The sequence below is a fragment of the Castor canadensis genome, chromosome 8, assembly GCF_047511655.1.
Source record: "Castor canadensis chromosome 8, mCasCan1.hap1v2, whole genome shotgun sequence".
Taxonomy (NCBI): domain Eukaryota; kingdom Metazoa; phylum Chordata; class Mammalia; order Rodentia; family Castoridae; genus Castor; species Castor canadensis.
The window spans coordinates 1057711-1085201 of record NC_133393.1 but is presented as its reverse complement, the minus strand read 5'-3'; the positions used below and the strand labels follow the sequence as shown (position 1 = coordinate 1085201).

General features: G+C 38.9%; 1 protein-coding gene across 7 annotated transcripts in view; it reads right to left on the bottom strand.

The window, feature by feature from the left end:
• Khdrbs2 (KH RNA binding domain containing, signal transduction associated 2) overlaps window positions 1-27491 on the bottom strand; it is a 497340-nt gene that overhangs the window by 342392 nt on the left and 127457 nt on the right. For all 7 annotated transcript variants that reach the window (XR_012450579.1, XR_012450575.1, XR_012450578.1 and 4 more), the window contains exon 3: window positions 1928-2044. Coding sequence is in view for 1 of the 7 variants with exons in the window: in XM_074081820.1 (XP_073937921.1) it covers window positions 1928-2044 (117 nt within the window). In the remaining 6 variants the exon portion in view is untranslated. The remainder of the gene's footprint in view (window positions 1-1927; window positions 2045-27491) is intronic.

Below are 27491 nucleotides of genomic sequence, written 5' to 3'. Positions count from 1 at the left end.
AGTCAAGCGCTTCCTAGGTAAAATTTCATGCCCATCTGTGGTTTCATTTCAGCAGTGTGTCTAGTACTTTTGACAGTTAGAGCCAAATCTAGATTTGAGAAAATGTGTTTTACAGGATGATGTGTTTTTATTATCATTATCAAATATTCTCATTTTATTTTACATTGTTAAGAAAAATGAAAACACTCAATGCACAGTCAAACATGATGGATCACCCAAAATGTAATGAGGAGCAGAAACTGAAGTAACAGGTGGCATCAGTGAGTGAAACCCAGGAGGAGCTTAATCGAAGCACATTTGCTTCTTGTTGGATTTTCAAATACTTATGCTGGTACCGAACATACTTATAGGGAAAAAAGAATCCAATTTAAAATGTATGAACAGGAAAAAGTGTCCAAATACATAGGGATGAAAAATATAAACCTATCTGTTTCAGAGCACAGGAAGTGCCAACATAGAGGTTTCCAATATGAAAGTTGACTAGGACATTTCTCCAGCTTCAGTTGAATGAGATAAACAGGTAATTCAGTAAATCATATTAAGTGTTAAAGGAGTAGTTGGGTATTACAGGAGACCAGAGAAACTGCCCAGAGACGACGCCTGACTGAAACCTTAAGGTGTGTTTAAGACTCTTATAAAAGCAAACAATAGAAACTTTGTAATGCAAGAATGTGAGATATTTGGAGAATATAAAGACAGAATATGGGAGTACTGACATAGATTTGATATGTCATTTTCCATCTCAGCTATAAAGAGACTCTAAATTGGTTTGTAGTAGATGGCAAAAGCTTATCTATTCACTAGATACTGTTAAAAACTTGTAATAGTTCTTCTAAATGGAGCCAGAGAAATAGAGATGAGGGATAGACAAGAACCTACTTGTTCCTGAAACTAAACACAAAAGTTACCCAGAATAAATGCCAGCAAAATTATCACTTTTGTAATTCATAGAGTTGACTATTGAACCATTCTTTCAAAAGTACCATATGGGATGTCTTGTTCAAACCCTAAACAGAGACTTATTACCAGAAAGATAAAATGTTCCACGGGTGATATATTACTCACCAGTTAGGTGACATCTTTCACTGTAAACCCCTTTATCTAAGATGTCTAATTAATACTTAGAAGGTAAAGTTCCTAAGCAATTTTCTAAGTATCCCCATAGTCACAAATAAGTGAACATTTCATTTTTCATAATAACATAAAATTACATACAAAACCATAAAAATATAGCCTGGTCAAATGATAGCACTGTACACATCAAATGCTTTGCAATAAATTTTCAAAAAATCCCTCTTAAACACTGAATTGTAACACAAAGAAATTGCTGTCACTTTATCGGCTAGGAAATGATGCAGTTCAGATGTGAGATAAATCATCTCAAAAATGAAACTTGATATATTTCTTGGCTTATTGTTCTTTTGGGGGTCAGGTGAGTTGTTTAATATCGTTGAAACATGGCAAGAAATAACCAGGATTCTTTGAGATTTGTGGATGGGTATTTGAAATTACTTCATGTAAGAGGATCAAAGTGAAATGGAACAGAGAGCTAAAATAAACAAATGGTATGGTGGATGTGATTAAGGGGTAAGGTTGAAGAAAGAATAGATATCCATCCAGGGAATTACAGAAAATGAGCACAGATATATAGAAACATTCTACAGAGGATTGAAGTGAAAAGATCTGACAGCAACCTACACGGAGGACTAAAGAGAGTGACAATATGGAATATCGGCTCTGAAAGGAAAGAAAGGCAATACTGACATTTTTAAGGAGACAGGGGGGATCCCTCCATGACTAGTAGGGTGGTCCCACAGGTGAGAGCCACAGGCAATGCTGGGAGGTCAGTACGGGGTACTTATGAATTGATTACCAATGTTCAGGCAAGCTTCCTGCACATGATCAATATCAAGTAAAAGTTCAGTACCTGTGCTTTATCTCTCATTGATCCTTTGCCCAGGATGGACATCTTAGCACCTGTTTCTTCCTGTAGTCTCTTCAAGGAATTTCCTCTTGGTCCAAGCAATTTCCCCACAAAATTGAACTAGGAAAGAAAATCAATAGATTGTCTGTTTAAGGTATAGTAAAAGTATAAATTATTGAAAGGTTATGTTTTTTTCAAACTTTACTCTTAAGAAGAGAGTTACTCCATAAGTCCCCCCACACCTCCCTGTGAGAGACTGAGACACTGGAAGTAGCCCAGGCTTGAGCACAGCTCTGCCAAGGGCCTCTTGGGTGAGAGGCACAGACCCAGCCAAGGGGAAGCAAGGTTCAACAAGGCTGCCTTGCAAGGAAGACAGGACACGCTGACTGGGTCAGGATAGTCTGCAGTAAATAGCAACATGCCACAGCTGCGCTGTTCCTGCCATCTATGTGACTGGACCCATGAGACCTCCACCTGCACTTCATCCCCCTTTCCCATACTTGCATATAAATAAATGTGGTTGGAGATGGAGGGGGTCACCAGCATCTCTCATCAGGAGTGCTGGGCCTACCCAACCCCAGCTTTCTCTATGTCTGTCTTTGTGTCTTTTTCTTAATCCCTAGTCACTCCCATTCAGGTCAATGGACCCTCTCACACTGGTCATGACACCCCCCCACTCTTACAAATACCCCACACACACTCACACATCCACACTTGCACACTTACACACTTGCACATTCACGCACACATACACACACATGCACATGAAACCATGGAGAAGAAATTAGGGTGACTCAAACTGGGCTGCAGAATTTCTAGATGCCTTTCTTCTCTGAGAGGACTGTCAAATCAGAAATGAGGGCAGGTGTGGTAACACATGGCCCTGATCCCAGCAACTTTGGAGGCAAAGAGGGGGTATCATGTGCATGAGGCCAGGCCAGGCAGATTAGAGAAACCCTATCTCAGAAACAAAATACAATAGCTAAAGACTTGGGGTCCTGGCTCAAAAGGTAGAGAGCACTTGCCTACCAAGTGTGGGATCTTGGGTTCATTCCCCAACACAGGAAAAAATGATTTTAACGTAGGTTTATGGACCTTCAAAGTGTTAAACTTGAAATTGACTTCTAAGTGAAATGTAATATCTATGTTTGCTAACCATTGCCTATGCCTATAACATTCTGTAATAAATTTAGTGATTGGGCAAAACAAGAGACAATTATTCTCCAATCTTGCATTCTCTACGTAAGAGTTGTTCTTAGGATCAGCAAATAAAAGACCTTAACATATAAAGAAAAGTTAAAAATAACACAATACATATCCAAAAATGGTTTCTCTAAGTGGAAAATTGTGGATTTATATTAAATTTACTGATTCATCCTAAAACATGGATGTAAAGGGTGGATTAAGAGCAGTCCTCAGTATATACATCTCAGCTACTAAGGAACATTGAAAAACCAAGTGACCCAGATTGTTATGCACTCTATAATTAATTGATTAATTTAAAATATTAAGAAATTAATATGCACCCAAACTGTGTTGGGAGCTTCAAGGGCAAAAATAAATAAAATCAGTTGCCTTCTAATTCAGCTTTAAAAAAGAAACTATGATCACACAGTAAGAAATATGTCATATTTTTTAAGTGATTGCCAGGTGATGGGTTGGGGAACAAGACAGGTAGGGAGAGGAGAAAATGGGCCATGATTGGGAGAGGTTATAGAGCATCTTCTTGGGTGATGAAAAGGGTTTTAAAATTTATCATGGTGATAGTTATGCAATTCTGTGAATAAGCTAAAAACCAAAGAGTTCACACTTTTAAGTGGGTGTGTTGTATGGTACATGATTTATATCATGATAAAGCTGTTTTAAAAAAAAAATAGATTAAATATCTTTAAAAGTCATTCATCATACTTAATGGTAAAAACTAAATATTTCCCTCTAAGCTTGGGATAATGACAAGGATATCTACCCTCATCACTCTTGTTCAATATTGCACTAGAGTTAAAATAGAGAAATGGAACAGCTTAATGTTCAGAAACACTACACACAGGAAATCAGTTCATTTTCAACAAACATGAGAATGCAACAAAATCTGAAAAGTGTTTCAGCAAATGGTGCTGAAGCAATTGTGTATCTACATACAAACAGTGCAAAACTAAAATGACTGCAGAAGAACTTTCACACCCTCCTTCCCACATGTCTGGTTGAGATTGATCATGGATCTAAATATAAAAGCTAAAATTATAAAAATTCTTGGAAGTATGCAAGAGTACTTCTGTGAACTGAGACTCGAAGCATACACACAAACAATCTGCTGACCCAAAACCAGCTAAAAATGAATGAAACAAACAAAAGACAGGGGAAAATATACCCCCCTACACATATCTGAAAAACACCTGCCATCTCCAATCTATAATGAACGCCATAAAATCAATAACAACACACACAGACACAACCCATAATATCTAAAATTAAAAGAAGACTGAGATTAAATGACAGAAATGAGGAATTGCCAGAGCAGTCTAAAACGATTCAGCTACTTTGGAAGGAAATTGTGCAGTTATCTGTGAAGTTAAACATTGAGCTCCACTGTGATCTTGAAGTCTTACTCCCAAGTACTTATCGAAGAGATATAAAGCATTTGTTCACAAACAATATGCAAGAATCTTCACGGTATTTTATTCACAACAATGATTAAACTAGAAACAAATTCAAGCCCATCCTAGGACAAAAAACAACTTACACACAAATAGAAAGGAAGTTGTCATGACTGAGACAGCAATATGTACGTGTCTCCAAGCCATTTCACTATTATCACAGAGTTTTAGAGGAAAAATAATATTTGCTACTAGAATTCACAAGAGGGATTATCTGTTGAAGGCTGGACTCGGAGCTGGCTGAAAAGTGGCAAGAATGTCCTACATGGGGTGATGGATTCTTCTGTATTTTGTTGGAGATGTTGCACAATTTTGTAGAAACTCATCAAGCTGCACTCTTAAGATCTATGATTTTATTGTTATGTAAACGGTTTCAACCAAAAATGGGGAAAAGAGAAATTAGAGGCTAAAACTTCATAGAAATGGTTTTAATGACATCATCATGAAGTGTGCTATAAAGAAATTCTACTCCTATGCGTTGCACAGGGGAATTTCACTAGACTTTTAGGAAATATGTCCCTACAAACTATGTAGTCACTTACACAGTAAGAATTGAGGAAATATGCACGAGCTCATTTTAGCAGGGTAGTATAATTTTGATACCAAAACTAAGTCAGAAAAGTGAATTTATTGATTAAGGCAACCTGTGAAAAAACAATGGAAAAACCACCCAACAAAACAGCAGCATGACCCAGATATATTTTATCAGCACACAAAGTATTTTAGGATTTATATACTCCAGATATAATTTATCTATTAACAAATTAATATAGAAAAAGGCTAAAATTCTATTTGAGCAGAAAAATAATTTGATAAAATTCAAATTTAATCATTGTGAAAACTCACCCAATCCAAAAAATAAAATAAATGAACCAAATTGATATAAGGTTTCCACTCAAAACCAGTAATGGTAGACACAATGGCCAATGCCAGAAAAAAGACAAAATGTACATTCTTGATGTTTTACTCAATACCAAAGACATAAGTAATGAATAAGATAAATCTATAAATACCAGAAGATAAGAAAAACAGCGTATATAATTCCATACAGAGAACGCTTACACTGTTTTCAAGAAAATTATTAGAATTGGTATGAAAGTTTAGCAAGGTGTTTGTACAAAATCAATATAAAAATTGATTTTATTTTGGTATGCCACCAACATATAATTAGGAGATACATTTTACAAAAGAGATGCTATTTATAGTAGCAGGAACTAAAAACTCAGCTATTCTAGGCATGAATTTAGCCATGTATGTCCAAAATCTTTGGAGGATATATATGAAATACAATATTATGGCACAGATATGAATAAATTGGGAGCAGGTGATGTTAACACCTCAATGACGTCTATGTTCGTCAGCTCCATGTGTGTGTCTGATGCAATTCTAATCACAATCACCATGCTGGATTAATTTATGAAGTGGTTCTAAATGTGCTTGAGAAGTGAGCGTCCAAGAGCTGTGAAACATCAGGAGGCTCGAGCTGTTCCTATTACACACCAAGATTCCCTGCAGAGCTGAATTAAGTCAGATTGCACGTGACTTTGAAAGTGACTCTTCAGGCAGTCCAGGACACAAACAGACAAACAAAGCAATGACATCAGACCTCTGGGTGTTTGGTGCAAGTGTCCTAAAGATACCCACGGAAGACAGGCAGAATGAGATGCCCCACAGAAGTCCACGTCCTCACCTCCAGACTGTGTTCTGCAAAGGGTCTTTCTGGTGTGACCAATGTCCTCACAACGCAGAGGGAGTCAGCAGAACACAGACAAGGCTACAGCAATGCCACTGCTGACTGTGTGGGGTGAAAGACAGCCAGGAGCCCCGCAATGTAGGGAAAAGTGAAGGGAAAGATGTCACCCAAGAGCTCTGTCAGGAATGCAACCAGAAAGGTGCCTGACAGAGTTCCAGTCCTCAATAATTTGTTTTAAGCCACCACGTATGTTTGTTGTAATGGTTATAGCAACAATAAGAAAGAAATATTCAGAGAAAAGAACTATCTGGTTCTTTTTTTGCTTTGTAATTGTCTCTCTCCCTCCCTTTCTGTCTCTGTCTCTCTATCTCTTGCTGTCTCTCTCTCTCTTTCTCTCTCTCTCTCTCTCTCTCTCTCTCTCTCTCTGACATTTCTTCCATCACAGGCTGTAACCATTGCATACAGAGAAACTTCCCTTTGCTTGTCAGCAGCCGAATGGGTACAAAAGATGACTGAGTTAACTCTGACATATTCAGAATATTATTCAGTTATAAATATGAGTTATCCATTCTATAGGAAACACCATTAATATTAGAACTATCATTTTGAGTGAAAAATTCCATCGCTAGATTAGTGTGCCAGTATTTTCACAAAACTCACAAAGTTAAATGCTGTTTTATTTATGTCTGCATAATGTGCAGTATATCTGCTCCATAAATAACAGCGATAATGAACACAGAATTCGGGATGTTGATGGGAGTTAGGGGACAAGTTCAAAGGGAAACTGAGTCAAAACAGGAGTCCATGCTTTAGATTTTAACGTGTGGGTCAAAGGGCTCATTTGGTGATGTTTGATTTACACGCTATATAAAAGCTACTTGTATTCTTGTGAGTGTAATAATGGTTACAGGAACTTAAATGGTTATAAGAACTTTTTATACTTAAATAAGATTTGGATGGATTTGTCTTTAGTCTGTGTTCCAGAGCCTTCTTTCCCTTTCCTGATGATGGTAAAACATCCAACTCAAACATACCAAAAGCTCTCACAGAGGGTGTCCATGGGGGTCCCTGTGCCTGTGACACAGGTCCCGGAGGGGGACAGGTGTTGCTGTCAGATTTTCTCTTCTCTGCCTTGATTTTTATGGCACACCCCTAACACTTCTATTGTCTTGGAGCTGAAAGAGAAGCATCCTCTTCAATTCTCTCACAAACGCTTCCTTTGAAATAGATGCCCAACAGAATTAAGATGCTGTGCAAAGATTTACTTCCACAGACCTCTGAGGGATTTGAGAGGAAAAGCATTTGTTATGAATAAAATTAACTGGATGCATCCATTTATTTTAAGGAAGCTCTTCTGTTATGTGTGTGTTTAATTGATAATCGACGCAGATCATTTGCTTTTGGTGACAAGCATTTGTTTTACCATAGTTGAAATTTACCTACACGATTTTTTATCCCTTTATATCATCTAGAGTTTTTGGAGCCAACACTAAGGAACTGCTTAGTACACTTTTTTTTTTTTAATTGAAGAACTGGATACCATTTCTATCTGAGACTTCAAACATCAGAAGTGTCAGCCATGGATGCACATCTATAATCCCAGTCACTCAGAGGCAGAGACAAGAAAAGCCCAAGTTTGATGCCATTCGGGGCAAACTTAGTGCAATCCTATCTCAAAAACAAAACACAAACTCTCAATACTGCCAAGTATTTGCCTAGCAAGTATGAGCTCCTGGGTTCAAACTCCAGTACCACAAAAAAAGAAGAAGTAACAAGAAGCTGGTTGATTACCTTTGATGTGCTTTAGCTTTTGGAAAGCTATTTTAACATAAACACTGAAAACAGTCAATTTGAATGTTGTTCTAAGGAGAGATTTTTCCCCTATTTTCTTTCCTGCTCAACCCCCATTCAAAGAAAGCCAACTGACATAATTGTGGCAAGTGATTGACTCACTGACAGCACCTGGTTCTGTTCTTCACCTTAAGGCAAAGGTCTTTCCAACACTGCAAATAAACAGCACACAGCCATGCCTTCAATATTTAACCATAATTTAATGTCTTTGGAGACTCCAGGATTCTTCAGATGTCATAGAGTGAACACAGCTGTGTTTTCAGTGTGTTAAATATTTTCAAATAATTTGAAAGTATTTGGCTCATGTGTTTTAAGCATATTAAATCTGTGTAATCAAGTGTTTAAGTCACTGAGCAGTTATTTTGTAATGATTTCTATAAATAAAAGTAGTTTGGGGCAATTTTTATCAGATTTTGAATTTTTTAAAGACATTCTTTAAATTCTGCTATAAGTGAAATTAATCAAATTAACACATTTCAATGGATTTGAAATACAACAAAACGTAATTGGTGTCAAAAATCAGTTATGGATTTGGGTCATCTTAAGAAGCATGACGCACTTGTGTCAACACAAGAGCACTTTAAAATCAGGGTAATGGGATCTGACAGTGTGAGACACAGATATCCCAGAAAGTCTGATCTGTACCCCCTCATTTTATATTTTCCTCAATTCCAGTGACATTTCCTCAATACTCATGACATACTCCTTTTTTTTTACATGTGGCATTTTCCTGATCATGTGTTCATAAACTAAGTCCAGCGACTCTGCCCATTCTCAAACAGAAACAACTGCTCTTCCCACTCTTAGTGGACACTGGACGGGGGCCAGCGCTGCCCACGGGTGCCAGGGTGGGGTCGACCCTGCGGCTCTGCGGCTGCCTCCTCTGGCTCCTCTCTCGGGGACACAGCTGGACTTGAAGAGCGTTGCCTACTGGTCCTCGAGTCCCCCTCAGCCTCACGCTTGGTGATGATTAGGCCCTCTTTCCATGTCCTGATTTGGGGGTGAATCCCCTTCCTAGTCAGTAATTCCTACAATTCCCAGAGTTCCTTTCTGTTCTATGGGGACTCAACAATAAATGACTTTGGGCATCCTAGCCTTTGCTTGCTGTTATTAAAACAAAGAACAGCTTTTTGGGAGAGATTGCACACAGAGAGAGAGACCACGGTGGCAGAGCAAAACCTGTTACTCATCTGTAAACAGAGGGAAAGAATCACTCAGGCACTCACCCATCCCCTCCTCAAAGAGCACTGGAGATCAAGGGGGTAGAAGGTTATTCGAGTAGAGAAATAGAGTTTTATTGGATTGAAAAAACCAAGTTGTCTATAGACTAAAAAAATCATTTGTAAGTTACCAAAAAGTTTGCCAAAGAAAACTGCTCTACATTTAACAAAAAAGAAATGAAGAGTGTTCAAGAAAATAGAGGATTGCCATGTTTTAGAATCAATAATTCATTTTCAATACATTTTCATGAACTGACTTTTATTCAGTAAATATATTTACATAAAATCAAGGACAGAGCTGGGTACTGGTGATTCACACCTACAATCCTAGCTCCATGGGAGGCTGAGATCATGAGGGCTGTGGTTCAAGGCCAGCCTGGGCAAAAGTACAAGAGACCCCCATCTCAACTGATAGCTGGGTGCAGTGGTGCACGTCTGTCAGCCCAGGCTATGCAGGAGGTTGAGATCAGGAGGATTGCAATGCTAGGCCAGCCACTAAGTTACGTTTGTGAGCTGCATTTCAACAGGAAAAAGCTAGGCCTGGTGACATGTGTCTGTCATTCCAGCAATGGTGGAAAGCCCAGAGTAGGAGTATTGTGGTCTGTGTGGCCTGGCAAAAAGCAAGACTCTATCTCCAAAATAAGCAGAGAAAAAGGACCTTGGAGGTGTGGCTCAAGTGTAGATAGTCTGCCTAGCAAGTACAAAGCCCTGAGTTCAAACCACAGTCTAATAAAAATCAAGGGTGGAGATAGTACAGTCACTCAACAAACACAACCATTCTTTCAGGTAACTTACAGTTCCAGGGAGAAGAAAGGGGCATGCATACAAACACTAGTATAATTGCACACTAAGAGACATAAAATCCAAACAGATTAAGAGCTATGAGAATTTAAAGGAAGAAGGACATGGTTTTCCTGTGGGAGAGTTGAGCAGAGCACGGGCAGACAAAAGGCAGGATGGCGTGTGAAGCTGGTGTAACCCGACAAACAGTAACGAATGCACAGAGTGGAACGCTGGCTATGGAGACAGACGGCCAGCCAGTGCTGTCTCCACATGACCTGGGGAAGTCCTGAACTGAGAGGACATGAGAAGTGTCAGGACGAAGCCAGGTGTGGTGGCACACACCTGTAAACCTAGCACTCCAGAAGCAAGGGCAGGAGATCTCAAGTTCAATATTAGTCTGAGCTACATAGTGAGGCCCTGTCTCAAAATAGAAAGAAAGAAAGAACGAATAAAGTTCTATTCCTTTGCTCAGAAATGTACCACATATACCCTGGTAATAATCCAAATATATACACAGAAGATTGTATACCATTAACAAAATTGTGGAATACAGAACTGAAGGTTTTGGAGGAAATTCTGTGATACGTTCAATAATTTAAGGAGCCCTCCAAACAGAGAAACGTAATTCTCATGTATAGGTAGACGCTGAGAGAGAAATTGAAAAGTCATGCCTACATAGCAATATTCTACATACAGCTACTATTAAAGTCATAAAAATCACTTCGGGGGAAGAATAAGGAGGAAAACCCAGGAGGCAAACTTGGGGATCAGTTATATTTGGAAGAGAAAATAAGGAAGAGAGGCAAAGAACCAACTTCAAGAGAAATAGGAAAGACTTAGAAAAAAACCACAAGGGGACATTTTTGTATAAATTTCTGAGACTACAATTCTGTATCAAGTGACAAGATGATCCAGGCCTGTGCCGGAAGTTTGGGCTCCACAGGGATTGACACCGCAGACACCAGGCGCCTCCCTAAGGGGTTTTCAAGCTGAGGCATGACCTGAGGGAAGAGGGAGCAGCACCAAGGGAGAAAGCTGTGGAAGGAGACTTTCCAAGTACAAAAAATGCGTGTGAGAAAACCCCAAGAGCGTGACGAGCCTGGTGAATGGAAAGAAGTTCACTCTGTGAGGGTAAAATATGGAGTTGGGGAGACATAGGAAATGTTCAGTTATTACTGAACCTGCTGAGAATTGGGGGCTTTAGGTAAAAGCAGTGCAATTCAAAGAAGGGGTTGAACCAGTGATGGTGTGGGAATGAGTGGAAGGAGATTATGGGTTATCATTTGCTTAAAAGTATCTTACTGCTTGTTGGGCAAGGGATAGAGAGAATTTTCCATGAGGTGGAGACCCAGGAAGCAAGGTCAGCAGAGGACACAGATGGAGGTAGCTTAGAACCAGAGAAAAGCTGAGCGTTCACGGGCATGACTGTTAGGAAGATTTTACACTAACACACCGGCCATATCAATATACTCAACTTCAAAACTTGCAAGACAAAGAAAACATTAACTTCAACACATACAAGAACGAGAAGAATTTAAAGAGAAACGCCTCACCCCTCACCATGAGACCTGACTTCCCTGTTGCTCTGTCGGAGACAGACACTCGGATTTGAAGAAAACACACACATCTGGAAAATAAGAACCCACTTCCACTGAGCACGAAAACGTGCGTGCTTTGAAATGTGATGATCGGGTATATACCACCCTTAATCAATATTTTTCCCTCAGAAGCTTCAAAAATACCATGAACTATGCTAAAATCCAGTTGAACTTTACAAAAGTGGCAAGAAAATGTGAACACACTAATAAAAATGTTTTGCTCTGAATTTTAATAGTACAAACACATAAACAATTCAGGTACCATTTGTTTTGCTGTAAATAATTCTTTGCTGCACTTCTGCATTTTGTGGGTGGTAATCCCATTTCCCTTTCACGGAGAGACAGCTGAAAACCTCCGGTCATGTTTTAAATATTTTTGCTCCGTGTGGAACATCTTAAATGTCTTCTGAGAGACACCCTTACCATGTCTATTCAACTCCAGGAGCCTTCTTCCAGCTCAAGTTATTATCTGAATGACTGTTAAACAATACCTAGCACCAAGTGAAAAGTTTCCACATTACAACAACCCTAATCTTAAACTCAACCACAGCAAAAATTCAAGTCCTGAGCTGCTCGGCAGGTACACCTGCCTGAATAAAACGCTTTAGACTGTGAAACCTTGAAAACTGTATGATATCTGTATGAGCAGCAGAGCGATCCTCACAGGAGCTATAGACAAAGATTTCTATTTTTATCTGCATTTTTGTTATTTTAATGCTTAACACACACTTTTAAATAGTCCTGAAAATAACACCGTAAATGTCAATTGTATTCTCATATTTAAAAATTTTTAAATGTCCTCAAATAAGCCATATTGGTGCCATCATGTTTTTGGTTTTTGACATTAGATGAAATCCTTACTTTCTAAAGGAAATCTTTTGTTTAAATGTCACATAACAGCTGTCTCTGCACACCGTGTTCACACATGTAAAGTTGAGAGGTTTGTCCTCTATGTATGTCACCCTGTCTACCCAATGGCCCAAAGTAAAAGTGTGAGTGGACTTTTGATGGGGACAAAGTCACCCAATCAGAAGAGCTGACAGAGTCTCGTAGATGATGTGTGAGGCCCTGTTCTCAGCACTGGAGATGTGGAAGGAAAGGAAACCCTGTGGTTTACATTCTAAAAACAATTTATTTCAAAATTAAAGCATAATTAAATAGTCAATTGTCTTTTTCTGTTTCTTGGGTAATATCTAGATTCTTCAAGGTTCAGGCTACTTAAAAGTCAACTATTACAGTGTTTAATAATTTTAGTGTTTACCATTACAAATAAATGATCTGATCCAGCGTGTGGTCTTCAGTGATTTCTTTCAGATATTGTACTATTTTTCAGGTTTCTTATATCAGAGACAGATGGATCTGGACATGATTCCTTCCAGGCAATGGTCTCAGTCCAAGATTGTCTTGTCTTAAAAATTCTGTTGATAAATTTAAATTTGCCATGGCAACCGACTCATCATTTTATGGCACACTGCTTTCAGAATTCTCCACTGGTGGTTTCACTGCCTTACATATATTTATAGAAATATAATTTACATACTGTAACATTCACCCATTAACAGCATACACACACAAAAAAAAGCACACAATCCACAGGGCTGTACGATATTTGTCAAAATCTAACTTAGAGTGCTTATGTGAAAAACGAATTAAACACCACTGCCCTCTCTTTCTCTATAAACTCATCTCATCTGTACATCCCTAGAGTAGTCAAAGCAATCCTGAGCAGAAAGCACAGCTCTGGAGGTCCACAGAACCTGGCTTCAGACTCGATTACAGAGCCACTAACAAAACACAGCGTGGTGCTGGCACAAAAAGACACCAACACCAATGGAATGGAACAGAAGAAAACACAACTCCACGCAGCTGTATCCAGAAAAGTCCAACAAAGGAGCCCAAAATTACCTTGGAGAAAAGACAGCCTCTTCACAAATGGTGCCAGGAAAAGTGGATATCATCATGTACAAGACTGGAGCTAGACCCGTCTTTCACCCTGTACCAATATCAATTCAAGGTGAATTGAAGCGTGTAACCCCCAAAACTGCAAGAGTACTGGAGGAATGGACCAGCCAGGCAGAGACAATAACTTCGTGAATATTACAAATAGATGATCGGATACATTGTGTGTTCTTCAGTGATTTCTTTCAGATAGTGTACTATCTTTCAGGTTCTTCCATGTTTGGTATTAATTTTTATTGCTACATAGTATTCTATTGTACGTAGATACTTTATTTTGCTTGTCTTTCTAGCAGTCTGTGGATGTTTGGGTTGCGTTCGCATGTTGGCTGTTATGAATAATGCTGGTAGAAAAATTCAGGCAGCTTTTTCTTTGTGGGTGAATGTGTTCATCTCTTGGAAAAATATTTAGGACAGATATTGTTGGGTGTTATGGTAACATTTTCAGGAGCAGCCAAATTGATTTTCAAAGGGGCTACCCCATTTTACACAGGGATTCTAACTTCTCCACATTCTTGTCCACACTCGCTATCTGTCGTGTGTCTGTGATTAGCAGAGAAGAGTTATGTCATTGTGGTTATATTTTGTAATTTCCTGATGGTTAATGACATTCAATATCTTTTCATGTATTTGCTGACTGTTTGGACATCTAAATATCTGCAGATTCTATGTCCCTTTTTAACAAGTTGCCTTTTTATTACTGAGTTCTGCGAGCCATTTAAATACCCCTGCTACTGGACCCTCATCAGAGGGATGACGGGGAAATTTGTCCTTATGAGCTTTTAGATGGTTGTTCGCAGAACAAAAGTTTCCAATTGTGATAAAGAGTGACACTGTTTGTTCCTTATGCTTTTTCTGTCCCATCTACAGCACCCCTGCTTGACTCAGATTTACTTCTCTGTTTTCCTGTAAGAAGATTATAGGTTATTCCCACATTTTAGGATCAATTTTGAGTGAATTGCTGTGTATGGTGTGTGGAAAGTCCCAACTTCATTGCCCTTACTTGTGGACATCCAGTTGACCCAGCATCAGTTGTTGAAGAAACTATTCCCCAGTTGAATGATCTTGGCTTCCTGGTAAAAAAAAATCAATTGACCAAATGAATTGGCTAATTTTTGGAAAATCAATTCACTTTATTGGTTTATATTTCTGTCTTTATGCTAGTACCTGACTGTCTTGATCACTGTCGCTCTGAAGCATGCTTCAAAATTGAGAGTCTGACTTCTCCAAATTTGTTTCTCATTATCAAGGTTTTTGGGCTTACATTTAGTTTGTCAATTTGTAGAAAAAAGACTCTTGGAATTTTGATAGATGGTGATGAAACTGTCATGCTACCAATATCGATAATCTAGTACTTGAATATAGAATGTTCACTTAAATTTATTTCAACACTGTATTACTTTTCAATTTCAATGCATAGGACTTATACTTCCTATACCCCTAAGAGTTTGATTCTTACTATCAAAGTTACTCTGAATCGAGTATTTTCTTAATTTTTGAAAAATTCTTTGACATTGTACAGAAATAAGTTGTTTTATATACTAACATAGCTTTCTGCAAATTTGTCAGGTTTTTGATAGTTTCAACAGCACTTTGAGTGGATGCTTTTGGATTTTTCTCTATAAAATGTCACATCATATGCAAATATAGACTGTTTCTTTTCTAATAAGGATACCCCGAGTTCTTTTCGTAACCAAAATTGAACAGTGATATACCACAGAAATGGTAAAAGTTGACTTCCTTGACTTATTCCTGAGTTTAGAGAGAAGGCAGCCAGTGTTCTGTCCATGAACGTGGTTTTAGATGTGGATTTTTCCCATGTGGGAATTCCTGTCTAGTGTTAAGGTTTTGTGTTTTTTAATCACAAAAGGATCCTGGATTGTGTCATGTGCTTCTTCTTCCACACTGAGAAGACAATCGGGTATTGTCCTTTTTCATTAGTATTAAACAATGAAACTAAATTTGCATTTCTTGGCTGTTCCTCTTCATAATGGTGTGCAATCCTTCCCATATGTGCTGGATTTGGTTTGTAGTATTTCCTGAAGACTTCTATCTGTGTTCACAGGGACTTCCACCTACAGTTTTCTTTTGTGCTGTTTGCAGGGTTCAGCATTAGAATAATCCCAGCTTTGCAAAACGAATTGAGAAGTGGTCTCCCCTCTTCTAATCTTCAGAAGAGTTACTGAACATTGGAATTAATTCTCTTTTTTTTTGACTATTTGGTAGAATTCACTAATAAAGACATCTAAATCTTAGATATCTTCATAGGAAGTTTTGGAATTACTGATTTTATGTGGATTTTAAATAGTTCTTTCAGACTTCATATATCTTCTTGAGTCTGTTTTGACAATTTAAGTCTTTCTGACAACTTTCCATTTCACCTAAGTTATATAATTCTCTGGAATATAATTGTTTGTAACATCAATTCATAGTCTTTTCACTATTTTAGGGTCAGTAGGGATGTTCTGACTTGTTCCTATTTTCAGTAGTTTTCTTCTCTTGGCTTGGGCCAGTCTAAACTTTGGCCAATTTTGCTGTTCTTTATGAAGGACCAACTTTTGGTTTCGATAATTTTTTTCTTACTGTTTTTATTCTTTATTTTCTCTACTTCCCTTATTCTGACACTACTTCCCTTCTTTTGCTGACTTTGATTTCAGTTTGTTTGTTTTATTCCTAGTTTCTTAAGGTTGGAGTTAATCTAATGGTTTCAGGTTCTTCTTTTTTTATTGTATGTATAAATCCTGTTCCCAAGGGTACTTCTCAGCTGTTCTTCCTTGTGCTTTCAGTAAGCTCCTAGTTGCTGTCCTGTTCTGCTTCTACCAAGCAGCTCTTGGCCTCCTCTTAAGTGTCCAACAAGGTCTCCACTATGCACTAATGCTCCCAGTGAAGGACTTATCCACACTATTTCTAAACAATGTTTGGTCTCATGGGGAGAAGCATAAATTGCTTTGTACCTTGCTCTACTCTTCCTCCACAACAGTAGGCCTGGAGCGCTGCCCCTGACCTGGGCATGGGGCTCTCATTATGGATGCTGGGATCAAGGTCAACTGAGAGAAGGCTGAGCACCTGCTCTAAGCTGCACCTGCCCCACTCAGGAGCAGTCAGGGCAGAGCCTGTGGCAGGCTTCAGGTCCCCCTGACCACAGGTGGACTCACCTCACAGAGCCCACCTCTACTGACATGCCAGGTTCAAACACAAAATCCAAGCAAATACTCACTAAAACACCAGCTGGGATCCAGTTAAGCCATCCAGGACTTCTGACCCACAGAAGTGCAAGGTCATAAAAGCATGGTTCAAAGACACGGCATTTGTGGGGTCTTGTTATGTAGGACACTATGTACCCCCAGGAAAGCACACCTGCTTATACAGTTCCCCCCACCCCATAACCGTGGACTGACGGTCCTGTAAGTTTCTCATCAGTATGAATGCTGGAACATCTTTTTAAGCACATGCTTTTTCCTTCATGTTCTCATTTTGGGAACCTTCAGGTCCAGGTCCTCTTTCTGTAATGCCACCTCCTCCATGTGCAGACATCTATCCTGCCTTATCTGTGTCAGTGCTCAAGACTTGAGGACAGGAAAACTGACAAAAATGGGCCACTGCTTACACTGCAGCCTCTAAGTATGAGTCACAAGGCTCTTTGTCTCTGGCTTGGGAGTCAGGAACTATCTGTCAGCCTTTGTGAAACTGGTAAATACACAGAGTAAAACGCAGACCCTTCATGACCCCCGAACCTCTTCTATCTGCATGCTTATGCATTACTTATTACCACCCAATATTTACAAGAAAGTATTATTAGGCACTTGTTTAAAATTTTTTCTGCCCCAGAACTTCTGTTTGGTCTTAGCGATGCTCTCTGGTGTTCTGTTCATCTTATTATGTTCATTTCTGGTTATCTATTTACTTTTTGTCTGCCGCTTTATCTTATATCCTCTTAAGATGAGTACTTAGCTAAGTAAATGTCAAAGCTTTTGTTTTTTAAAAGATGTACTAATATCTAAATATGTCTCCTTAGCCTCATGACACATTCTTAGTCATCATGTAATCAAATACGATTTTTTTTCTGTTTTCTAGGGCTGCCATTAGAAATAAGAAAAATGGTCCCATTGTGTCCTCCAGGACTGTAAGAACTTTGGCACAGGATCAGATATTTCACTGATCTGAGCAACATGCTAGACTATTTTCTCCGATTACCTAGTTATTGTGCTCAACTGTGTCAGCTATGCTGCTTAACTATCCACTCGTTTTTGAATTTCACAGTCAGAATCCATTTCCTATATTTTTAAATTACGATTTGATTACATATTTTCTTTCTTGAATTTTTGTGTGTTTGAGAGAGAGAGGAAGAGAGGAAGATAAAATGAGAATCAGGCTTGGATTTTGTGACTATCTTATAGTCTGTTTATACATTTGACCCTCTTTCGCTAAGGTGTAAATGCTTATGTTTTCCCAAAGTTCATGCTTTGAAACCTAACCCTGAGGTGATGGTATTGAAAGGTAAGGCCTTTTTTTTTTTTAATTAGGATATCTTCATTATACAAGGGGGATTCATAGTGACAATTCCAATTAGGCTTATATTGTACATTATTTACATTGACCCCAACGTCTCTCCCCCCAACCCTTCCCCAACCCCACTTACAGCAATTGGAAGAGGTTTTTTAGTTCTGTTTCATACAGATATATAAAGTCCATCTACCATATATGGTCACCTTAATCTCCTTCCTTTACCCTCTCCCTCCCCACTAGTACCTCCCCCCCTATACACACACTGTGCCTACCTTACAGCCCCGGTTTTTATTATTAATATTTAATTTGATGTTCGAAGGGGTTTCTCAATCTATGTCCACTGTGAGTATACTTTACTTTGGTCTGTTTGACCCCTTCCGTTACTCTCCCTTACCCCTTTACCTCCCTCCCGCCCATTTTTCAACAGTTTTCAGTACACGTCCTTATAGCCTCTACCTTCATGTCTTATGGTGTACAATATTACTGATGCTCTACCATTCTCTTTTCCTTTCCCTCTGTCCCTGAGTTCCAGGGTAGTTCCACTGTTACAAAGATATTCTACTTCTGAGTTGGTATATGGTCGTGCTTATTTTTGTGTATATGTTTATCTTTGGATCTATCTTCCATGTATGAGAGAAAACATGTGTCTTTTGTGTTTCTGATCCTGGCTAACTTCACTTAACTTAATGTCCTCCATTTATAACCATTTACCTTCAAACCCCATGTCATTATTCCTTGTGGCTGAGTAACACTCCATTGTGTATATATACCACAATTTCTTGATCCATTCACTGATTGGAGGGCATCTGGGTTGTTTCCAGAGCTTGGCTGTTGTGAACAGTGCTGTGATGAACATTGGTGTACAGGTCTCTCTGTTGTATCCTGTCTTATGTTCTTTTGGGTAGACGCCCAGGAGTGGCATCACTGGATCATATGGCAGTTCTAGCTCTAGTTTTTTGAGGAATATCCATACTGCTTTCCATATGTTCTAATAATTTGCATTTCCACCAGCAGTGTTATAAGGGTTCCTGTTTTGCCACATCCGCACCAGCATTTGTGGTTGTTATTGCCCTTGATTCTGGTCATTCTAACTGGCATGAGATGAAATCTAAGTGTTGTTTTGATTTTCATATCTTTTATAACCAGGGAAGTTGAACACTTCTTCATATATTTACTGGGCATTTCAACCTCTTCCTTTGAGAATTCCCTGTTTAATTCATGTGCCCATTTCTTCATTAGGGTGTTGATTTTTTGAGGGCTCAGTTGTTTGAGTTCCCTGTAAATTCTGGATATTAGTCCCTTATCAGATGAGTAGCTGGCAAGGATTTTCTCCCATTGTGAGTGCTGTCAATTGAGCCTGGTGGCTGTTTCCTTTGCTGTGCAGAAGCTCTTTAGTTTGATGCAGTCCCATTTGTTCGTTGTTTTTCTTAGATGCTGACCCTTTCGGGCTCTGTGTAGGAAGTTGTTCCCTATACCTATCTTTTCCAGTGTATTTCCAACTGCTTTCTGGAGTTGTTTGAAAGTCTCAGGCCTTATGTTAAAGTCTTTGATCCACTTTGAGTTAATCTGGGTACAGGGTGAAAGACAGGGATCTAGTTTCAGCCTTCTACATATGGATATCCAGTTTTCCCAGCAGCATTTGTTGAAGAGGCTCTGTTCTCCATCATATATTTTGGCTCCTTTGTCAAAGATCAGTTGGCTATAGATGTGTGGGTTTATATCTGGATCTTCTATTCTGATCCATCAGTCTTCCCATCTGTTTTTGTGCCAATACCATGCTGTTTTAATTGTTATGATTCTGTAGTACAGTTTGAAGGCTGGTATTGTGATGCCTCCAGCATTGGACTTTTTGCTCAGAAGTGCTTTGGCTACTTGAGGTCTTTTGCGTTTCCATGTATTTCATGATTGACTTTTCTATTTCTGTGCAGAATGTCATTGGAATCTTGATAGGGATTGTGTTGAACATGTAGGTTGCTTTTGGTAGTAAAGTCATTTCTGCAATGTTGATTCTACCAATCCATGAGCATGGAGGATCTTTTCATCTTCTGATGTCTTCTTCCATTTCTCTCTTCAGTGGTTTACAGTTTTCATTAAAAAGGTCTTTGGTTTCTTTCATTAAATTTATGCCAAGGTACTTTGGGTTTTTTTGAGGCTATTGTAAATGGGATTGTTTCCCTGATTTCTTTCTTTCTCAGTCTGTGTGTTGTTGGTATGTAAAAAACCTAATGATTTCTGTATGTTAATGTTGTACCTGCTACTTTGCTGAAAGAGTTTATGATTTCTCATAGTTTTTTTGGTAGAGTTTTTGGGGTCTCTTAGGTATAGGATCATGTCATCTGCAAATAAGGATAGTTTTACTTCTTCCTTCTGTGAGGGCTCTGTCCTGAGTGGATTAGTGTCCTTGTGAAGAGACCAGCGGGAGCTTGTCATTCCACCCAGGACAAAGCAAGAAGGTACCCTCTAGGAAGTGAAGGACATGTCCTTGTTAGGCAGCAAATGTTGAAACCCTGGCTTTGAACTTCATCACAGTTCTTCATTAGAACCGTGAGATAGATTTATATTGTTCATAAATTGCCCAGCCTAAGCCATTTTGTTACACCAGCCTGAGTGGACAAAGTCACCAGTAATCAAGAGCAATAGTCCTGAATGAATTTTTTTGCTGATTCTAATGGTTTGGGTTTCACATACCACATGAAAATGTATATCAGATGTCACCAATGGTGATGTTGAGAACCAGGTAGGGATTTAGGAAGTGTTTAAGGAGGTCAATGTAATGAAACAGATCTTGAATTTAGACTATCTGTAGATCATGCTGGTTGTGGAGGAGTGTGTTGAAAGGGATCTATTCCAGCTGCTCACTGAGAAAGAAAACCTTTTGGTTATCAGGTTTGGGTTACCAGGTTACTTGGTTTGGGATATTAGCAAGTGATTGTAATGCCAGGTTGAAGGACCTTGACATTATTCAGCATACACTGGGAGTTTTAATAGTGACTGTGGGCTTAATCCAGGGCTTAATGACTAGGACAAGAATAGAGTGGCACTCCCCAGTATTTTGAATGAATAAGTCAGTAATAAATATAAGGCAAATGCAGCCAGGCACCAGTGTCTCATACCTGTAACCCTACCTACTTGAGGGTACCGGTGTCTCACACCTGAAACCCTACCCACCTGGGAGGCTGAGATCTGGAGCATGAAAGTTCAAGGTCAGCCTGAGTAAACAGTTCACAAGACCATCTCAAAAATAACCAGAGCAAAATGGAGTGGAGGTGTGGCTCAAGTGGTAGAGCACCTGCTTTGTGAGCATGAAGACCTGAGTTTGAAAGCCAACACCACAAAAAATTTAAGGAAGGAAGGAAGGAAGGAAGGAAAGAAGGAAGCACATGCAAGAGTCGCTTCAAGGCCTGGAGAACTAGAATCAGTTGTAAAATTTACCATTACAAAATATATTTTGATTTAAAAAGATGTTGTATTTAACAAAATTAATTTGCTGAAGTGCAAGTACTCCAATCAAAGCCCACCTCTGATTATACAGGTCTTACCATGGGTAAGTACAAGACCATGCCTGTCAGGCCTTCTGGAAGAAGCTGCCTTTCCCATACCAGAAATGGAGCACAGCTGATGGGCTGCAGCACCGTGAAGGAGCTGTGGTCAAGGGCCTGGGCACTCCAGGCTAGCCATGCTTGTGTGCACATCTGCACACCTCCTCCCAGCATGAATCTCCACACAGAACTCCAACTTCTGAGTGAGGCAAGTACCAGCTCTCATTCATATGTTCCCATTCTTTGTCCTTCCCTTTCTCCTTATTCTAACCCTACTCTCACTCTATCTCAGAAGGCAGGAACCATTGTAGTCTTTCTCAGCAGTAAGAAAATTCTCCATCTGTGCTATGTTCATCTGATTCTTGGAGCTGACTCTTGGAGAAAAATGGGCATGCTTCTCTTTGCCTCTTGATTGTACCACCATGGTAAGTGAATAAAGTCTTGAGTGTCACCTTCAATGTGACTCTTGCAGTTGGCAATGTTGATACCCAGCTGCTGGACACTTAGAAGTTGCACTATAATTAAAGTGAAGGAAGGAATGAGTTGATGAACGAGTAAGAGAGGTGTTATGCCACAGGCATATGAGTGATACCTGAGAAAAACAATGTTAACAGACAGTGTCGATTAAAAACATAAGAAATGCCACACTTATTCTTATCCTTCTAAGTACTTCTGCAACATAGGGAAAAGGGTCTCTTACCATACATTTGAATTGGCTGTGTGGCAGCATTGCAGTGGTATTTTTTGTTATTTTCAGCAAGGTGATTTAATAGATGTTGCTGTCTAAGAATATTTGTGGGACATATTGCTTGTAAAATCACATATTTTCCAACAACTTTGCAATTCACTCTAGTCATGTAATAACTTCAAACACTTTGTGAATATAATTTGTCCACCATGTGGTTGAGAATTTTATAAATTTCTGAGTGTGTTTTAGGAATCCTAGGACTGTCATAAAACAATGCACAGCTAATGGATGACTTGTAAAATAATATTATTTCTGTATTTGTGGCCTCTTATTTTATCAGGGTTCTTATAGACTCATCTGTAAGAACAGACTGCACAGCTTTATTAGAGAATTAATGCATATGTATGTTACTAGATATGTAAAGTAGTTCTGATTATTCAAAATATCATCTTATAATGCACAAATATTATGATTTCACCTCTATGTAGCTAAAGATTTTTATGACTATTTTCCTCTAAATAGTGATAAATTTGACTTCCAAATCAATGCGTCATAATTTATATTTATCCTGTATCAGGGTGCCAAAAAAAGGAAAGCCTTGCAATTGTTCATACCATAATAGCCATGACAGAAATTGAAAGGAAAAATTACTAAATTCATGAAAGTGTGCCTGAAATGCAATAATTATTCTATACCTGAGATCAAATATTCTGAAGAAAATTACACCACAGAAGTACATTTCAGGCACTTTAGTTTCAACTTCCGTGGTGTTAAAAGGTTTTAAAGTGCTTTGACGCACAATGGCAAATGACACACTTCAGAGACAATCGATATTTTTTGCATTTGTGACTAAAAGGGGACATTTTGTGTGTCGTTGGAGACGTGCTCATAAAGAAGCCAGCTGTATTTTTAAACGGTCTCTTCACAAAATCTATATCATAGTATCTTAGTTCTGCATAGACAAACCAAATTCCCGATATACTTGCAAAGGATCAGATTCTAGCAAAATGTCCTGGAATAATTTAGAGCAACATATGTGAAAACTATTAATCCATGAGCCAAGCACAAATGCCACCTCACCATGATCCAAACTGCCTGTTCACTGTGAGTAAAGTTGGTCTTGGTTTTCTCTGTGTTAGGAGATGCTTCCAAGAGGTTTTTATTTAATATACTATGTCTTTTTGTCTGTATTTTAAGTGTAAAATGCTCTTTCCTGAAATCTGATGAACTATTATTTACAGAATAACACATTAACCATTTTTGTAAATATGACCATTAAAAAAGAATAGTTGGTTTGAATTCACAAAACAGAAGTCAGTTCACGTCTAGTCCTACTGTACAGCTAGGGATTATGGAAGAAATTGTGTTTTGAATTTCCTGCACCAGAAAAGCCCGAACAAATTTAATGTTCTATGCATAGTTTTAGAAAACATTGAGGACCTTAATGGAACTGGATTTAATTGTTGAAGTTCAGATAATAACAACAAAGTAATGTCATTGACAAAAGAAAAGTGAAAACTTAATCCAACCTACTTAAAATGTTCATTCCCATTTTCCTCACCCCATGGAACTTAGAAAATACAGAATTAGCATCATGAACAAATTACATCTAATGCAACTTGACAAATGCTGTCTCTACTGTCTATGCAAAGAAGATCGAAGATGGAACAGACACAAACCCACAAGTTTACACATAACACAAACCCAAGTCTTAGGAAGATGCCATCATTTACACATTCATAACACTCTTAGTTTTACAAAGAAAACCTTTGCAAATAAAATCAAACAATAAAATAGGTTTAAATATTAATGTCTATGGACCTATGAAGCTGGAGGTACTACAAGGTTCTGAGATGGGGTCATATTCAACCATGAGCTCTCCTGTGGTCAAATCCAAGTGAGAGATGACAAGTTACAAAATTCAGAGTGTTCCTGATGAGAAAGGGTATATTTATAAACAAATAAAACTTTGAAAACTAAAGTGTTATTAAAAACACATGGAGTCAATCTCTAAGGGCTCAGTCAGTAGATTCTCAACTACCAGCCACTGTTTCCTAAATCAGCATCCCTCAAGGTAAGCCACAAAGAAGAGTAACTGATACTTACCTGCCATGCGCCAAGGATCATAGCAAATGTTTTGTGCTCATTATTGTATTTAATTCTTAAGACAAAGGAGATAATACATCTGTCAATATGGAAGTGTTGATGAATGTACCTCAGTGTCAATGGAATGACATCAAAGAACAGTTCAAAGACTGTTATCTATGAAGCATGAGGACTGAGGAAGCGTATAGTCTCTCTAAGTCTTGGGATTGGTTTGGAGATAACATAAACACTTTATAGATGCATAAATGGGCAAAAACTGCCAATAATACAGTATCCTAAATAATGTTTTTCTCAATCAAGCATACTGACAGACTTGTCAATAATGTGGATATTTGTGAATGTAGTTTTTGGCAACAAACTGGACTGAAGAAACACTCTGTCTATTGTCTTGTCCCTCATGTCCGCTGAGCACCCTTGTCCATCCTGCTCTGTGCCCCAAACTTCTCTATGGAAGACCATGATTTCTGACATCTCCAAACCCTTGCCTTTGGCTTCAGATTGGGTTTGAAAATAGTTGAAGAGGTCACTCAAGTAACCACAGAGCAGGACAGAGACCCTGCGCTGCTTGTGCTCCTGGCTCCTGTCCCAGCTGCATATTTCTGTTTCCTACAGTGCACAGCCCCTACCTGTCTGCTTTTACTATAGCTAACAATCTCCCTCTTCCTTTGTCCCTGTTAATCAAGGCTCAGTAAGACTCCCCACTCTTCCTCTTCCTAGGGCATACCAGCCTTTATCTGCCTCCCCTTACATTAACCATATAATAAATTCCTCATTAAACTCATGAAAATCATCATCTGTCAGTGTTCCCTGAGTTTTCTTTTAGGACCCTGACCAATATATACATGAAGCACAAAGGCAAAGTTGATGTATTTTTGAAAATTAAGACATTTAAACAAGGCTTTCACCTGATAGACAGCCATGGCCCATTTCAATGAGAAATGTAGCAAGGTACTTGCCAAAAGAATGTTAAAATAGTTCCCTGGAGTTAACGATGTCAACGAGACCCTAACAGGAGCTGACGATGTAAAGGAGACTATATCCAACAGGAGAGGGTTGAATGTCTGTGGCCCTCCGGAGTTCATCTTTAAGCTTAACCTCCAATGCAACAGAGGTGGGGTCTTTGGGAAAGGGAGTGTTCTGTTCTTGTGAGTGGGAGTAATGCTGTCACCAAAAAACTTCAGTGAACTGCCTGCTGCTTCCATTACTTCTTCGTGAGGACGCAGAAGTGAAGAGCAGGAGCCTCGCTGCCTAGCACCTCTATCATGGACTTCCGAACCTCCAGAACTGCGGGAAATAATTTCTATTTGTAAATGACCCAGCATATGGTATTTTGCTATAAAACATCTCTGTGTCCTGAATGGACTGGGACCAAAGGCTTCTATAAACAGTAAAGCTTCACGCATACAGAGGAGGGAAGAGTTTTTTATTATCCTTGGGCAACAGTGTGTCTCCTACACTGAAAGTATGTCCAAGCAAATAGTACATCTGAAGTTTTAGAAAACAATACTACCAAGGAGAAATGCTGGAAAATGATGATTTACTTAATTGGAATCATGTGATTAGAAAAGGGAGCGAGACAGCAGAGGGACATCTGCTAAAGAAGATCCAATATGAGTGGGACCTCCCCACATCAGAGTGTGTACCACACAGCACCTGTGTCCAGAAGTCACTTGAGCTGGAATGCATTTTACACACATGCCTTTATCACTAATAGTGCGAAACCCCTCAGTTAAGGGGCTTCTTTTTTCCTTTACTCTTCTTATTCACAACTACCATCAAGGATTTTTCTTGCTAAGATTTAGATGTTGATAAATCTTCATATACTTTTGGGAAGAAAATAAAGGAACAGAATAGGCATATGTTACATTTCCTTCTTTTGTCTTATTCTGGTGATTCAAATTCAAGTGGCTAGTAACACAGAAGCTGCTGTCGCCATTGTTGGAAACAATTCAAGAAATTAGTTAAATATTGTGATAAATCACAAATACCACAGGGGATTCATCAGAGAATGTAGAATGAAGGAAATAGTTGTATGTTGAATGGGAATTTAATTTTTCATTAAAACAGCTATTTAAAGAGTTGAATAAGCCAAGGTTGGACTCATCACTTTAAAAAAATGAGTTAATGGGATTCCATGACTGGGGCGGGATTATTGCCCAGTCGATCTGATCTGCAGAATAAGAACAAGAAAAATTGCTAAGCAAATCATGAAAGATTATCATAATCAGTCTTCAGAAGAGAAAAAGGGCCAAGCAGAAAAACCCTTATTTCATTTAGAGAGTGAACTCATCCCTCTCCCCCTCTCTCATTCTCTCTCTCTCTCTCTCTCTCATGTGTGTGTGTGTGTGTGTGGTGTGTTTGTGTGTGTGTGTATTAGCAACTCAAGTTATTGCATATCAGAAGAAATCCCTGGGGATATATTGTACATTTATTTAAAAGAAGTGCTGTTTTTCCTGGCCTGGGAAGAAGAAAAGGAGGATAAAGTGTAAACATTAAGAATGTCTAATGGATGGAGTCCTCCTTCCTTAGTCTCAGCTACACTTTCCCTTTGGATGGAACCGGTTCACATTCTCTCATTACCACACGGGAATGGTACAGAGATAGACACAAGAACTAATTCATGCCAAGCAGAGTCCTTACTTGGGATTTTTCAAAAAAAGTAGAATTAGCCTAGACAACCTACATTTGACATATGCACTGAGCATAAGCGGGTGTGGGGTGAGACAAGAAAGCTGATGAGACACCTGGAGATGAAGTGTGAGCTCTCATGCTGTCAGAGTCCTGCTTACCTGGGGCTCAGGTGTTCCTGGGCCCATCTATTCCTAGAACCTTAATGTTAACTCTTCCTTCCAGTGTGTGGCATGCCTTCAGACTCCACTTAATATTGATTAACTGATTGACTGATTGACTGATTGATCGATTGCAGTGCTGGGCATCAAACCTAACACCATGCACATGAAGTCCCCTACTTAC